This window comes from Schistocerca americana, chromosome 5, assembly GCF_021461395.2.
Source record: "Schistocerca americana isolate TAMUIC-IGC-003095 chromosome 5, iqSchAmer2.1, whole genome shotgun sequence".
Lineage (NCBI taxonomy): Eukaryota > Metazoa > Arthropoda > Insecta > Orthoptera > Acrididae > Schistocerca > Schistocerca americana.
In genome coordinates, this window is record NC_060123.1 from 448735485 (window position 1) to 448752988 (window position 17504).

Here is a 17504-nt window from a genome sequence, read left to right on the forward strand (position 1 = left end):
AATAGAGCACTTGTCTGCTTTGTGCCCTTCTTTTTAAAAAAGCTGCATTTGTAAGCTCATTTTTTCCCATTTTTGTTTTTGTTCTGACTTTTGTTCCAGTTTGTCACTGTCACTCACAGCACTTTTTGTCTTGTTCGTGAAACATTTACCTGGTTTATTATTCATCACGAAACTTGTGCCCTTTCACTGTCTTAATGAAATCTTGTATTGTGTTCTTCCAGATTTTTACTTTTAGCATCTCAATATCTGGTAGACTGACATGAAATTCTTTAGCACATCTAAAAGTTTCATAACTCTCTGGAATGTCATAGAGCAGTATTATGACAATAGATAACTTTTCACGTCGATGTCAGTTCCTTGTAACTTGTCCTCAGCATCGAAGGTTTCAGGAAGATGATGTGTCACATCATCACTAGGTTGCATTTTGTGGAGCTAGAGGCATTTCAGCAATGTTGCTTTGTGAAGAGGTTCCTTGGCTGCATATATTGGAAGCTTGAGAAGATTTTATTCAAATGTTATATTAAACTGTAAATTGAAATACATTAATAGTTGACTTGTTCCATAATGAAATTTTTCTTGTGAAGAAGAGTATCAAAATATATCAGCCAGATATATCTAGTTGCAAGGTCATGTGATAGATACCACATCTTGTCTTAAGATTAATAATTGTTGACCCCTATGTTGGTTTCAGTTGGCAGATTGGTGGCTTCATGCTTCCTACTTGGACTACAGATGGCCTGTGGTTGTATATTCCAGTCCAGGTCTGGTGTTTCCTTTACAGACATTCCATTCAATTGAAGACCAGCTCAAAATGGCTGCCAAGGTCATTGCAGGGGCCTTGGAACACAAAGTACTGCTTGATGAGTAAGAAAATCTTCCATTTCAGTAATTGATTTTGTAGAAGATAATAATTTCATTTCTCATTTTTCCTTTATTTTCCATTGTTTAGGAACAAACTTCCTCCAGAGACAATGGGAAAAGATCCACTTGATATGTCCCAGCACCACAAAATACTGGGCACATGTAGAATCCCTGGAGTGACCAGAGATAGTCTCTGGTTTGCTGACCCAGCAAATCCTCCAAAACATATCATCGTTACTCGTAATAATCATGTAAGACTTTTATAATCAACTATTTTATTTTGATAGCCCTGCCATTTGTCAATAGCATTGTTTTAGTAATTTTTGCATGAAATTGAATGGTGTAGGGTAGTAACTTCAGCAGAAAGATATGTATCATGAATTTTGTTTATTTATGATCTGGCAAGGTGGATAAAAATTGGAAATGTAGGTGAGTAATATTAACTCTTTAAGTGTCATTGGTAAGTATGTATATGCACTGTTGTGACAGTGCCACAACATTCAAAAGTGCCGCTACATTAGTACGCGAACACGGCGATAGAGGCGCTCCGCAGCTCGGCCGAGCGCGGGAGCGCCACCTGGCTATGAACGGCGCCGGCCGCATGTCACGGCACGGCAGTCGAATGACAGATACGGAGTCAGTAACATGTAACCCACTAGTGTTTCTACTTTTGTATATCCACGCAATTTATTAGTGATTAAAGGTTATAACACTTTTGGCGACGAGGTCGGATATTTTTTTCCTGCGTTGTGGAATTGTGTGTTCGTGTCGGGGCAGACATGGAACAGCTTATGCAAGCGCTCATTGACCAACAAACACAGCTGACGGCTGCTATTCAGGCACAACAAACGCAGCTGACGGCTGCTATTCAGGCGTTGTCGACGTCGCTTACTCATCGTCTGTCTTCCTCTTCTCCGCCTCCGTTCCCTCCTTATGACGAGGCCGCTGAAGACTGGGAGGATTATGAGAAGCGTTTGCGGCAACACTTCTTGGCTTTCGGCGTTGTCGACGCTCCTATGTGTAAGTCGTTATTTCTATCTTGGATTTCCCCACGGATCTATCAACTGCTATCTCAGTTAGCCCCTCTGCGGGAACCTGCCTCTCTGTCCCTCCAAGAAATGTGTGACTTATTGTCTAACTATTACCGAAAAAACACCCATGTCGTTGCCGCCCGCGTGTTGTTCTACCGGTGTCGTAAACAGCCCCATCAATCTTACCGGGCTTGGGCGGCGGAACTACACGGTCTGAGTCAGAAATGTCAGTTTGTCACGGACACTCATCATGAGTCTTATGCTGATTCAATGGTTAGGGACGCTATTTTACGGCTTGCTCCTGATAAAGAAGTTCGGCAACGTGCCTTACAATTGCCCAACCCGTCTTTGTCGGAAGTTCTCAGCATCGCTCAATCGTTTGAAGTGTCTCACGCTGCTGGTGCGTAAATAGACGCGTGGTGTGATGTAGGCGCTGTACAAACCACTTTCGACGCGGTTGTTTCACAGGGAAATGACAATGTGGTGGCGGTGCACTCGCGTCAACAATGTCGCGTTGGGACGCCACGCTCGCAGCGAAAACAGCAACCACAGAAGCAGGTTCGTTCCGCCCTTCCTTCTTGTCCACGTTGTTTCGTACAGCATGACAGGGCCGCGTGTCCAAAACGTTGGGCCACGTGTAATTCATGTAGGAAAAAAGGCCACATTGCTTCTATGTGTCAGTCCCCTAAAGTTCCTGTCGACGAGGACGAGGCATCGGACATGGATGTTAACTGTGTGCTTTCTCAAACGAATAAGTTGTTTGTTACTGTTCGTGTTCTGGATAAAGACATTCGCATGCAAGTGGACACTGGCTCTGCAGTAACTCTCATTAATTCTCGCACGTATTTGGAGTTGGGCTCCCCTCCCTTGTCTCCAGTTACGCAAAATCTACGAACTTATAATAAGCAGAAAATTCCTCTCGTTGGCCAGTTTGATGCTTCCACTGCCTACAAATCTGTTGTTAGGCCCCTCACGTTTTATGTGGTGGATCATGCGGGCACTGAAAACCTGTTCGGTTATGATGCTTTCCAGTTGTTCGGGTTCTCCATTGATGATGATGTGCACCTAATATCTGAGGACATTCCGTATCAACAGCTGGATGGCTTGTGTTCTGAATTCTCGTCCGTGTTCTCTGCTGGTCTGGGTCGTGCCAAGGATTTTGAAGCCCACATTACTCTTAAACCTACGGCTCGCCCTAAGTTTTTCCGGGCACGCCCTATTCCGATGGCGTTGCGTGCGCCTGTCACAGCTGAGATAGACAGGTTAACAGCTTCAGGGATTCTCCTTCCTGTTACCTCCAGCGAATGGGCATCGCCCATTGTGGTGGTTTCTAAACCAAACGGGAGTCTGCGATTGTGTGGTGATTTTAAAGCCACTGTTAACGCTCAAAGCCTCATTGACACTTATCCTCTTCCCCGTCCTGAGGAGTTATTCACCAAGCTCGCTGGGGGCCAGTTCTTTTCCAAACTTGACTTATCGGAGGCGTACCATCAGTTGCCGTTGGATGCATCTTCCAAGGAATTTCTCGTCATCAACACTCCTTGTGGGTTGTATCAGTACCAGCGGTTACCATTTGGCGTCGCTAGTGCGCCGGCCATTTTTCAGCGGTTTTTGGAACAGCTCACGGCTTCCGTTCCTGGCTGCATCAACTACCTGGATGACATTGTTGTCACGGGGGCCTCCACTGAGGAGCACCTTCACAATTTGCGTTCACTGTTTTGGGTTCTGCATTCCGCAGGGTTGAAGTGCAATCTGGACAAGTCACAGTTCTTCCAACCCTCCATTGTGTATCTTGGTTTCCACTTGTCCCGTGAGGGTATACGTCCTCTACGACAGCACGTTGTGGCCATTACCGCTCTACCCCGGCCATCTACGGTCAAAGAACTTCAGGCGTTTCTAGGCAAGGTTGCTTATTATCACAAATTCATTCCCTCCGCGGCGGCGGTGGCTCGTCCTCTGCATCAGCTGTTACGCAAAAACGTTCCTTTCTGTTGGTCCGCCGAGTGTGAGCAGGCTTTTGCCCGCCTGAAGGCTCATTTGCAGTCGGCGCCTTGTCTTGCCACATTCCGTCCGGGTCAGCACTTGGTTCTGGCGACTGACGCGTCACAGTATGGCCTAGGGGCTGTTCTCGCCCATCGGTATGAGGATGGGTCGGAACGACCCATCGCCTATGCTTCCAAGACCCTCAACGATGCCCAACGGCGTTACTCTCAAATAGAAAAGGAGGCGCTCGCTATCATTTATGCTCTAAAAAAGTTCAGCGTTTTTTTGTATGGTTCTAAGTTTCACCTCATCACCGACCACAAGCCGCTGGTCTCTCTGTTGAGCCCCTTGGCGTCGCTTCTGGATAAGGCAGCTCACCGCCTGCAATGTTGGGCCTTATACTTGTCTCGTTTTCACTATGAGATTCACTATCGTCCCACGGCCCAGCACGCCAACGCTGACGCGTTGTCGCGTTTGCCGATGGGCCCCGACCCGGTTTTCGATCGAGATGAACTACTCTGTTTCCACATTGATGAGGAAGAACGTCGTGCGGTCGAGGGTTTTCCACTTACAGGTTCGCAGGTCGCGTCGGCTACTGCGCGGGACCCGGTCCTGCGTCAGGTGATCGGTTTTGTCCAGCGGGGTTGGCGGGACAGGACCAAGGGCCGAGCATTGGATCCTCTTCGCAACTACCATGCCTTGCGCCTTCGTCTGTCTGTTCGTGAGGGTGTTGTTCTTCTGGCCATGGATGGCGCATCTCCACGGGTTGTGGTGCCCGCCTCTCTTCGCAAAGATGTTCTCAAACTCTTGCATGAGGGCCATTGGGGGATTTCTCGGACTAAGTCCCTGGCCCGCAGGCACGTTTATTGGCCCGGTATTGATTCGGACATCGCCCACATGGTCGCTGCGTGTGATCAGTGTGTTCAACAACTGGCTGCGCCTCGTACTCTGCCCTCTCCGTGGCCTGTTCCGGCGCAGCCGTGGGAACGGGTGCACGCTGACTTTGCCGGCCCCTTCCTCGGCACTTATTGGCTACTGTTGATTGACGCCTTCTCGAAGTTTCCGTTTGTTGTTCGATGTCCGTCGCCCACCACTGCGGCGACGACGCTGGCTTTGTCCAAAATCTTTGCGCTAGAAGGTCTTCCATCCACGATTGTCACAGACAATGGCCCTCAGTTCTCTTCGCAGGCCTTCCATGATTTTTGTACTGGACAAGGGATTCATCATGTTACAGCACCGCCCTTCCATCCACAATCGAATGGGGAGGTCGAGCGCCTTGTCCGCACTTTCAAAAGCCAAATGAAAAAATTCCTTAGTGATTTTTCCACAGATGACGCTCTGTTGCAATTTCTGAGTTCTTATCGCTTCACGCCTCTGGGTGATCGCAGCCCTGCTGAACTCTTGCATGGCCGCCAACCGCGCACTGTACTGCACCTGCTTCACCCTGTCAGGCCTTGTACTGTGTCCCCTAGTGCGGGAAAATACCCGGTAGGCGCCGATGTGTGTGCACGGGGGTACGGATCTCGCCCTAAATGGATTCCAGGGGTGGTCCCGGCTCTTCACGGCCGCCGGCTTTGTGAAATACGTACGGACGACGGCATGGTTGTTCGCCATTACGACCAGATGCGCCCACGAGTGGTGGCCACGCCGGTACCACCGCCCCTTCTTTCGTCTCCACCAGCACGAGAAGCCAGTCCTGTCGCTGCTGCCGATCTTCCGGGCGTGTTGCTGCCGCCGCCATTGCTACCGCTTCCGAGTACGCCGGAACCGGCCCCAGTCGCGACGCCGCCTTCTCCGGGACCCATCTCGCTCGAGTACACCCCCAGGTCCACGACACCTATGGATGCTGCTCCGGAGTTTTCACCCATCATCTCGTCCAGGAGGCATGTTCCACGCGCAAGCTTCCATCCTGGACATTTGCGACCATACTCTCGTGTTTCTCTGCGGGATCTTCTCGGGGCCTCCGATTTATCGTTTTAAGTATTTACCATCCCAAACTTTGTGATAGTCTTAAAGATACATAATAAACTGTGCAGATATATACATTGCTATTTCCAAAGAACACATACTGACATGTATTTTATTGTTATGCCTGAAAAAACCATTTGTCACTTGAAGCAAAGAATGACACATAACATACATAACTGGCAGTGAATTGAATGAAATTTATTTAAATAAAAATGTAAATGCATGTTTGTTCAAAATCGTATATCTCCTAATGTTCTTAACCAATTGCTTTGAAATTTTGACACAATATAACATACAAATACGAACATAGTTCTATATATCTACTGGAGTGCCATATGGTATACAAATGTATATATAGTAATAAACGGGATGCATTGTTAGCAAAAACCTCATGTTCGTATGTTAAAAAGCTTAAATCTCTGAAAGTTCTTCACCAGTTGCTTTGAAATTTTGACACAAAGTTGCACTCAAATACTCACATGTTTTTATACAGGGTGCCCCCCAACCCCCTCCCCTCCCCCCCCCCCCCCCCCCCTCCTTAAAAAAAACAAACAAACAATGCTTAGTATGTTGTGTGGTGAAGACAAACTGATCAGTTTTCAAACATGAACCCATACCCAGAAATACATGGCTTTGGTGGCTGAGGGTGTCGAAGTCTGAGAATGAACGGTTGTGACGCTCTGTTCTTATTCATTTTGGTCTGAATACAGAAGGTATGCAACCCCGTTGCCCATCTGTGTACTGCAGATGGACAACTTGATCCTAGTAACATTCGTGCACATGCACTACATTCCTTCAAGCAGCCCTTTTGCGTATCTACTGCATACCTTGTGTGGTGTGCCAGTGCAGTATTGTTTTTGACAGCAGTGCGACATATACCAGTGCAGAAATGATTTATATGGTGCATGCATATGCCAAAGCAGGTTGCACTGGGAGAGCTGCTACAAGATTGTGTGTGAAACGTTTGGAATACAGATGTACCTGACATCATTCCATGTCAGCAACTGTTGAGAGACACATCAGAGAGGCTGGAAAGTTGCACATAGGTATATTCTGCTCGAGGTAAGCCTATTGTACAGAAAAACAGTAATACTTTGTGCTTGGTACTTGTGATTACTATCCTCAGTCTACTATTTGTCCTCTGGTAGATGCCAAAATGTGACATGGGTCATTCATGCTGGACAACTTGTGGATAGTGTTCAAAGAGGACCCAGCTGGCAGCACTTGGCAGGTGGCACAGGCGCTGCACACGGGTGAATGAGTCCACAGCTCATGGTCTAGTGGATTAGCATTGGTGCCTCTGAATCACGGGCTCCCGGGTTTGATTCCCGGCCAGGATTATCTCTGTCTGGGAACTGGACGTTTGTGTTGTCCTCATCATTTTTTGGGACAGTTGTGAGACTGGACAGTGAAGAGATTGGGAATTTGTACGGGTGCTGATAACCATGCAGTTGAGCACCCCACTAATAAAATATCATCATCATCGCGGATGAAAGTGTCATATGGCATGTTGTCCAAGAACACAGGTACCTTCCATATCATCTGCAGAAAGGGTAAGGTTTGTGGGAGGAAGACTACCGATGACGGGTACAGTTTGTGCAGTGGTATTTACAGCAACACATAGTCTAGCCACAATTCACAAGCTTGGTGCTACTAAAGGATGAATGCACATTTACTAGAGATTGTGTATTAAACTTTCATATCGTCCATGTTTGGCCAGTGAGTGGATTGGTAAAGGTAGACCAGTTCCATGGCCAGTATTGGTTGCCAGATCTGACACATCTGAATTATTCTTTGTGGGGTAATATGAAAAGTATAGTATATGGCAGTAACATGAAAAGTATAATATATGGCGCACCTGTATTGTCAGTGGAGAACCTTTTTGCTCAAATCCACGGAGCAATTGAAATACTTCAAGGACAACTGCACGTTTTGGCTCATTTGTATGTTAGGTTTATTGATGTAATGTGGAACGCACACCCATCTCAGACTTCGATGTTTCCAGTGCACAAGCTACGCATTCCTAGATAAGTGTTCCTTCTTGAAAACTGAACATTGTGCCTTCCTCCACAACATACCAAGCATTGCTGGTGTTTTTTTGGGACACCCTGCATATCTACGGGAGTGCCTTGCAATATACAAATATTATATGTATATATTACATTTCTATTTATTAACATAAGAAGCCGCTGCCTATGGAGAGATGCATTGTAGTCTGGGTCAGGTTTATAACACTGTGGTGGTCCGATGTTATCTACTTGTTAGGGCAATGGTGCATTGAATAAGCTGAGAGTGAGCAAGAAGGCTTATGTCGAGTGTTTGTGGGCTCTGCTCGTTATTCAAAAATTGAGAACCCCACAATCAAGCTTGGTGCAACCACCACAATTCAGTCAAGAAGAGTTGTGAAACTTCAGTTAAACTGTGGTGAAGAATACAAATGTTCTCTCTGTGTGTGTCAGAGCTGGATGCTGCTTTGTTTGAGACTTGGGAAACTGTCCCCTTAAATGATCCAATGATCCACAATATTATAAAATATGTAGGAAATGCAATTAAAGAAATCATCTTTGGTCTTTGTAATAAAATGTGGCTAATGACTTCTGTGGTTCATGTAGACTGTTAATCTTTAGCCTCATCTCAAGCCAGTAATATACTCTACATTCCATAGTGCTTATGGTAGTGTTGTCAGAAGGCAGTTAGACACTGTCTTCTGACAAGGGGACCTACAGATATTTGCCCTCTTCAATTTCCTTCATGCTTGCAGGATCTGAAGGTCAGTTCCCAAACATAAATTTTCCAAAACCTTAGAATACGCTTTTCAAAAGTACTAGAAAACAACGTCTTTGAAGGTTTCCAGGCAGTGTCATGCATAAAAGGTATTGATCTCTTTATCAAAGCCGTCTGTAGCTGAGTGGTACTGTATTTGCAAAGTAATTTTGATTCTCCATAGTAGCAACATTTTTTCTTTTATTTTGTTTAACTTCAATTTTTATTATGTAATTGAATATTGAATTATGTTTTTAATGACAATAACATTTTTAAATAACTAATTGATGGAAGTGTTGTTATATCCAATGAATTTAAATTTGGTACAAAAAATGAAACATCTCGTAGAAAATAAAGATACTCTTTTTATTTCTAGTGACTGAACAGTATTATCGATAGATGTAATTTATTTATTTTTTCATTGAACAGTAAAGTATTTAAAATTTTTGTATCCAATTTGACAATGAATGCTCATATTTCATGTGTTATTTTTTTAAATATTATTCAGTATTTGTTAACTAACATTTCAATTTGAAAATAAATATAGCACTGAAGTGAAAATAAAAATAAATAAAGACAATATGCTAATAGCAAGAATCAAACCAGTAGGTTTGCTATTTTGAAAGATTTGTCATGTTGCTGTAGGAAATTGATGTGTGGTCACTGAGCTTAAAATTCTATAAATATGCAGGAAATCAATAAGGTCCGCTTGTCAGGCTCCTTTAAATTTCTTTATGGTTATCCAGACTTTGTACCCATGAGAGAAGAATATAGGACTCCATTGTCCAACCTGTGGAGGAAGTGCCATTCGCTTTGTTGAAATTAAACCTGTGCATTGCTTTCCTCTCAGTAATTATGTCTTTATTTCTTTAGATATCACATAACAAACCTTCAGCTTCAAAGTATTGACGTTACTGTTCAGTTATTGATGATAATAATTAAATCTATTAAATCTGTATGAGAACAGTTACACCATTAATAATAGATTAAATCCATCATGGTTTATAATTAATCCTCAATGTGTCAGTTGGGTGCACAGTAAAAAACTGGAAATTGTGGCACTATTGTTTTACAAGCATTTGATGTTTGTGATGGTTGTCTATGGAACAACATATTTGCATGTCTTTGTCAACATATGTACATATTGTTGTCCCTACACATACATTTCTCACTGGCTTCTGCATTCGTATATGAAGTTGGATCTCATGGAAGGTGAAGGTGTATGTTTTATTTCAAATAAGGCTTTTATATAGATGCAGAAAGTTTTTTCGTTTTTTCCCTTCCATCTTGTGTGCAGTAGTGTAGCTATCATATTTTTGGCTGTTTTCCCTTCCTCTGTGTCCATAATGTCTCTTCCAAAAGTGGAATAGCATATCAGGATTTGTTTCTTTAAAAATCTGACAATTGAAAGTGAAAAGTTAGATTTATTGTTTGTAAAGTGTCTCTAGTCACCAAAATCTTATGTTATGATTGGGCTGACAGCAAACAGAATAGTTAAGAGGAAATGTTGACAACTGAATTTCATGTCCCTTCATTTACCTTCTAACCTGTCGTAAGTGTACTGCAGATTAGGAAAGTTTTTTACTAGGGGCATTTTTGTTTTACTGTTAAAACATCGGCAGGAGTGATTTTGGAAATATTTTATGTACATTTTGGTTCCTATATTAGTAAGCAGTTTTATGTGTAAATGTAATGTTTTGTGCTAGTTATGTTAATAATTGCTCCCTTTTATGTTTTGTGAAGACAGCTGGTTTTTCATCACATTATTAGCATACATTGCAGTTGGCAAAACTTCGATTTCATGTCCAATATTCACTTTTCCAACTCCTGTAAGTATACTTTTTCTTCAACTACAATTGGTTCTTTTGGCCATCATTTTAATTCTGTCATACTTCAAACAAATTGTAATGTATGTGCACTTAGTTTTTACTAAGTACTCTGTTGTTGTGCATTTATTTGTTTTACATGTGTGTTATGGTAACGGCACTGTTTTTAACTCTATAGGAGTAAAAATGTAAAAACATGTTACATAAGCAAAATGTGCATGTAGTTACAACTGATGGTGCCTTAGTAATAAATCAAAACGAGTCTGTGAAACTGATCTCATTTATAGTATGCTTAAGAAGGGGGAAACAGTTGTTATGCAATAGCTACTCTAGTGATGACCATTAAAGCAAACTTTGTATTATGTTAAGTAGTTCGTGCACCTTTCAATTCCCTGGATTTGACTAGTTAAATAATCTTTTTATCCTTGTCAACGCTCTACACATTTTATCGCTTTACATTCTTCTGTTGGCACGAGGAAACAGTTATCCCATAATTTCCAGGATGCCCTATCATCTCCATCTTGCATTCTTAATTAAATAATTTGTGCATCTGCCTGTATAGACTTTCTTCATGCCACTTGGAGCTACAAGGCCCAGTCTGAAAGACATTTTGTCACCTCCATTTGGGCATCCTAATCACTTGTTCTTTGCCTTCAGTATTCTGGTTTTAAGTTTTTCATCTGAAGAAGCAGTTCCATGTAAAGTTCAGAATGATTACATCACTAATTTTGGTTAATATGGCAATTTTATCTATCTTTAATGAAGCACTGTTGTAACATTAGTATAATTTCTGTGTTCAAATTCAAGGTAAATGTTAAAGTGCAATGCCAACTGCTACTGCTTCATCTCATCTTATACACAAAGGAATATTATTATTGCACAGAAGTATTGGAAGACCAAGTTACAGAAGAGAAGATCAGTTTCATGTCAACTGGCAAAGAGAACATAATGTGAATTGTTATGATGTTGTGTATAAAGGTAAATACTCGCTCTCAGTAGAACACATAATTGTTGTCAGATCTCTGGTCGGCACTGATAAACGAAACAAATAAAATAATTGTTTATGTTGTAATATGCTTGGGTCATTTTATGGTTTATGTTGTGTGTCATAAGGTGGAATAGTCTTAAATGTTGTGTGTGTCAAGACTTTTGTATGTGAACAGTTTTGATTGCTTTTATGTTAAGTGTCAAAATATTATGTTATACATCTGCATATTTTTATATAACTGTGTGTGTGTGTGTGTGTGTGTGTGTGTGTGTGTGTCTAACTAATAGATACTCTAAAGATTTCTTTTTCTGCTTTCCTTCCTTTCTTCATCCTTTGCTCCCCTCCCCTCCCCTCCCCTCCCCTCCCCCACCCCATTTTACTTGCTCATTGTTGAGATCTTGTGGTATGAGGACTCTCACAGAGACAGTTGCGTTTTTCACAATCTGTTCCTTTTCTTGTATCTTATATGTGTATTTTTATAAAGGATTTTTACTGTCCTTATGTTTTTTTATGTTCTTCATCTCATCTACTACCATCATTTCACACACGGAGGGGTTGAAGTAAATGAGATAAACATGCTAGTGTAAAGACCTATTTTTATAGTTTGTTTTCTGGCTTTTCTGTAATGTTCTACTAACATTGTTTCCCTGTGCAATATAACATCTTCCTAAGGGTTATGAGTTTTTGGTTTGTCTGCTGTCATTGTGCTGTTTTTTTGATCTGTCATATTGAAACACCTTCGGCTTACAGAGGGACCACTTATTATCCATGACAAATTGTGAAACTTGGCTAGGGCTATCTGTAGTACTGTGTATGTCATTGTGACAGTGAATAGAATTTGTGCAAAAAGTCTGCTAACTTCTTAATGGGAGAAAGATTATTCTTACTGTTACTGACAAGAGGACATTAAAGAAGCTTGTTACATACTGTGAGAATAACAGCATTGCCATTGAAGTGACTTCTAAGTTAAGATGCATCCAGAAAAAGAACATACAAAAAAGAAAGTAGTGTGATAGGAACTGTATACTAAAACACTTTTAGTAGAGCTGTTGATTTCATATCTCCTCTTTATTAGTGAATACAGAAAAGAGTCTGCATTGTGTAAGCAGCTCAGAAATGGAAGGATTGACTGATGGGAACATGCAATATTGTTTTTTGAATTTACTTTAAAACTGTTACCGATAAAGGATGGCTTCACATACGAAGATTACTAGAGAAAGTTAGTCTGCATTGTCATCTTCTGACTTAAACATACTATGGCTGCTTGGCTACTGTGTTTGGTTTGTGTGTCTTGATTGTAACAATGAACAAAAAGATCATTACCGAAACCGAAAAAAAAAAAAAAAAAAAAAAAAAAAAATTCCGGTTACTATTTTGATTCAGTGATGTGGAAATTGTCCCCTAAGAATGTTGCTGAAGCCACTCACGTGGCTGCAAATATCCGAGATTAATTTGATGAAAACTAGTGAGGTGGTGCAGTAGTTGGTGCACTGGACGTGAATTCGGAAGGGTGATGGTTCAAATCCCCTTTCAACCAGCAGGATTTAGATTTTCTGCAATTTCCCTAAATCACTTCAGACAAATGGCAGAATGGTTCCTTTGAAAGGTCATGGCCAATTTTCTTCCCTAATCTGAGCTTATGCTCTGTCTCTAATACACTGCTGTCAATGGGACATTAAACACTTATCTCCCTTCCTTCCTTGTTTTGATAATGTTCAGAAGAAAATAATGAGCCTTATGTGGTGGTGCCACAGTCATGTCATTAGTATATAAATCAGATGACTTCACCTTGGGTGATTAATGCTCCTGTAGTTTTCCACCAAATCTGATAAGGTTTGGGTACTAGTACCACGTTATTGAGCACATTCACCAGAATGCCACTTACCTAGTGGAAGTACCTAGTCTAATTGCAGTTCATCAACAATACTACATTGCAACCAACCAACCTCACAGTGCCAAAGAAAAGAGGATATAAAATAAAAATCATATTTTGCAACTGAGGGCAGTTTGTTTTCTTCTTTACGAAAATAATGCAGTAATGCTGACAACTAAGTTATATAAAATGTGGATTGGCAATAGCAAGAAAAATTTTCGTGAAAACGAGATAAGTAGAAATTTAATAGAAATTTAAGTACAAGGAAGCCTTTACTGATAGTATCTGTAACACATTCTTGTTTGGAAATTAAACCTGGTGATAAATTGTACAGGCAAGAGAAAATAGAAAAATTTGAAATGGGCTGTGTTTTTAGACATAATGTTGACTTGTTTCAGTTTTGATACAAGCCTCTGTGTGAATGAAAATATAAAACTGCATCTTGTGTCGTAATCAACGTACTATGACAAGTGCTATATTATTTTACAAGTGGACTTCTGTTTGTACATGTTAAGGGAAAACACACAATGCATTAACATACTTGGTGAATGATATGAAAATGACATATACTTAAAAATGAGCATCAGACTTCAAATGGTTATCCAACTAGTGGAGTAATCACTGCCTGGCTAACATTAACAGAATGATAATTAAATTGGCATGAATGAGTCAAAAGTGCTGTGCCGCATTTTATATAGGAACTTCAGAAGTAAGTTGCACATGTCATCCCACACTAAGACCATTGTGGAACTAGAGTGGTTAAATCTCAGAAGAAAGTACATGTTCTGGATTTCCTGCATCACAGTTTTTCTGCAGGATCGATAACAGATGCATCACAGTGTGCAGGTGAAATGGTGCAGTTACTGGAAACATACTCCAAAGGAAAAAGTACACAGAACAGTAAAATTCCTGAGGGCAAAGTGTCTAAATTGCACACCAATTCACTGTTAAATTCTGACTGTACATGGACTGCAGTGTCATGTCCAGCCATAGTGAAATGGTGCCAACAATTTGACAAAGTCCGCATCGATGTGAGTGGGTAGAAGGATGGGGAAGAAAGATCATCGAAATCAACCACAGATGACAATGTTCAGGCAATTGAGGAACTGATTTGCAGCAATCACAGAGTGGCTACTGCATATGATGCTCAGGAGATGCACATCTCAACAAGCAGGGCCCATTCATCGCCAGAAATTGTGCTCATGCTGAGCTCCATAATCACTGTCATCTGTGTACGAAGGCACAAGGCTAATGGCATCTCTGAACTTCTTTGAGCATTAGTCCACAGAAGGCCACGACTTCCTAAGCTGCAGCAGCACAGGCGATGGGGCACAGATCAATCAGCTCATACCTGCGACAGAAAGAACATCTATGGAATGGAGAACCACCTCCATGGAAGAAATAAAGTTACACCTTCAGCAGTGAAGAACATTACCACTGGTTTCTTTGACTGTGAAGCAGTTATGACAAAGGACACAGCCATTTTAAGTCGATTCGTTCTGTACAACACCGACATTACTGCGCCATGCTGTAAGGAATAAGAGTTGTGAAAAATTAACCATGATACAGTCCAGATCTTGCACCATGAGATTTCAATCTTTGTGGCAAACAAAAGAACAACTGGGGAGAGGGGACGAAGAGACTTCCCAACAATGAGAATGACCACACAGTGGTTCTTGAATGACTCCGTGACCAAGGAGTGGATTTGCACCATCGAGGAATAGAACTGTTGGTAGAGACTTGGCGACTATGTTGAAAAATAGTATTGTGTATCTATGTTATTTTTAGTGTACTGCAGCATTCAGTAAAAGTACTTGGCCTGCCATAATAACGCGTAATGACTTTTTGAATCCCCCTTGTATATATGAGGCTAAATTATCTCAAAGGCAGGATTTTGCTGTTTATATGGGCTAATGGAGCAGTAATATTTGGGTAACAGTTGAATGTGTCCTTTTTTTTCCATATGCATCTGCTTTAATTCATTGTCAGTAATTGTGACAAAAATTATGCAGAAGGAGAGATACATATGCCCTCTTTTTAAGTTGATGCACGTTTAGAGCATACCTGTACTGTCTTTTCCACTTAATCACCATTGATATCCATAAATTATTCAAACAAGAGCGTGAGCTCTAAGCTTTTCTTCAAATTTTAAAAGAAGTAAAGTCATCCAAATGACAGTAACAGAGCTTTCATATCATGCAGTGTATTAACGTGCTTTGTTTTGTTGTATAAGCAAATTGCCCACAAAAACATTCCTTGTTTTTGTATCACCTAATAGTAGATGGTAGAATGAATATTTTGCCCATTGGCAATTCCATTGTCCGTCATGTCTGATGTATGTTTCACTGTCTAAAATGTTGCACTCCACAAAATTTTCCATTTTTCTTCATAGGCCATGAAAAATCAGTTAATTTTGTTTCTACACACAAACAAAGATATTGAAATTTGCAAGCTTTCCAAGCCATTGCCTGCTACTTTTACCAGAACGATTGAAGGGGAAGGAAGAGGTGTGAAGGAAAAGAAGGTTTAGGAGAAATGCACTTGGCTTTCACTATTATAACTCATGCATGATGTTTTATCATCATTTCAGTCTTGTGTATTGCACCATCTTCCACCTTTAAGCTCTCAGATTTTCAAATCCCATCCTGTGCAGCCCCCAACAATCAGTCTCTCCTTCTCATCCTGACTGGTAAGTCTCCACTGACTCGGGGTCAGGTCAGAAAATAAAAAATATAGAAAACTAAAAGGGAATGAAGAAAGGTATGGTTACTGAGAGGAAATACTGAGACCAAAGAAATTAATACAAATTAAGGCCAGGTGGGTGGGAAGAACCAAGGACATGTTGTAACACAGTTCCCACCTGGGCAATTCTGGGGAAACTGGAATCTGGGGGAAAAATCCAAATGGCACATGTGGTGGAACAGGCACTGATGTCACGACTGTTATGTTTTCGAGTATGCTCTGCAACAGAATATTATGTGTTCCCAGTATACGGCCTCTGCTTATGCCCATGCCAATGTAAAAGGTCGAACAGTTTACACAACAAGTGGTACACGATATGTATATCACAGGTGGCTCTCTTTGATAGTGTATGTTTTACCAGTTACAGAGCTTGTATAGGTGCTGACAGGAGGTTGCATAGGGCAAGTCTTATAGCAGGGATGGTCACAGGGGTAAGAGCCAAAGCATAGGGAAATGGGTGCACAAGGAGCATAGGGTCTGACAAGGGTGTTGTGAAGACAACGAAAAGCTATTCTTAGTGTGGTGGGCAAAATGTCTGACAGAATTGGACCTCATTTCAAGGCATAACTGTAGAAAGTCATAGTCTTAGGTAACAAGAGGTGTACTCCTTAGTTATTTTTTGGAGGCATCAGCAGCACCAGGATTGAATGTGATAGCCTGAGAAATCTGGTTTTGAACAGTGAAGGTTGAGGTGAGAATAGTGGTATATTGGTGTAAAGAGTCTGCATTGGGACAAATAAGTTTGATTTGAATGCCAATGCTGTATGAGGAGGAACGTGTAACTTGGAAAGAATGGCAACTGTCAAAATGTAAGTAATGTTGTTTGTCAGTAGGTTTAATGTGAACAGAAGTGTGTAGCTGACCCTCAGAATTTTAACAAGTCAGCCTCACCAAGAGTCCATATGGCAAAGATGTCATCAGTGTATCTAAACCAAACTAGGGGCTGAAGGCTTATGGATTCCAGGAAAATCCTCTCCAAGTGACACATGAAAAGGTTGGCGTCCAATTACATTGTATTTTCAAAAATTATTTGATATGTTAGACCTTAGAGAAAGCTGGAGGTCTCCTAGCAGTGAATTTGTACCTTACTTTTCAGTTAGTACTTGTAAAATTTTTTTCTCTTCTGCTAGTGGCTCTTAGTGGACATTCTATACACTACTGTGCAATCTTTAACTGGTGCAGTGGCTGACTATTCTTTTGTTCAGTCTTTTGCATTTGATTTGTGCTATGGCAACATAATATAACACCTTGCTGCTTGAGGACCAAGGCTTGTGTTATCCCACATTTCACTCCTATGTAATTTACTTCCCCTAGGTATTCTATGCTTTGTGTTCACTCAGTTAGTGAGTAGTTGACCTTACAACTTGACTGGACAAATACATACAGTCTTCCCATTTTTTATCTATAGTATACACAAACTGGTGTTAATTATTATTCCAATTCTCATTTGAGGATCCTTAAAACCATCT

General features: G+C 41.3%; 1 protein-coding gene across 3 annotated transcripts in view; it reads left to right on the forward strand.

Annotated features, from left to right (window-relative positions):
• The window catches only part of LOC124615319 (carnitine O-acetyltransferase-like), a 103132-nt gene that overhangs the window by 43639 nt on the left and 41989 nt on the right, over positions 1-17504 (forward strand). For all 3 annotated transcript variants that reach the window (XM_047143118.1, XM_047143119.1, XM_047143120.1), the window contains exons 5-6: positions 692-864; positions 950-1112. In XM_047143118.1, coding sequence (XP_046999074.1) covers positions 692-864; positions 950-1112 — 336 coding nt within the window. The remainder of the gene's footprint in view (positions 1-691; positions 865-949; positions 1113-17504) is intronic.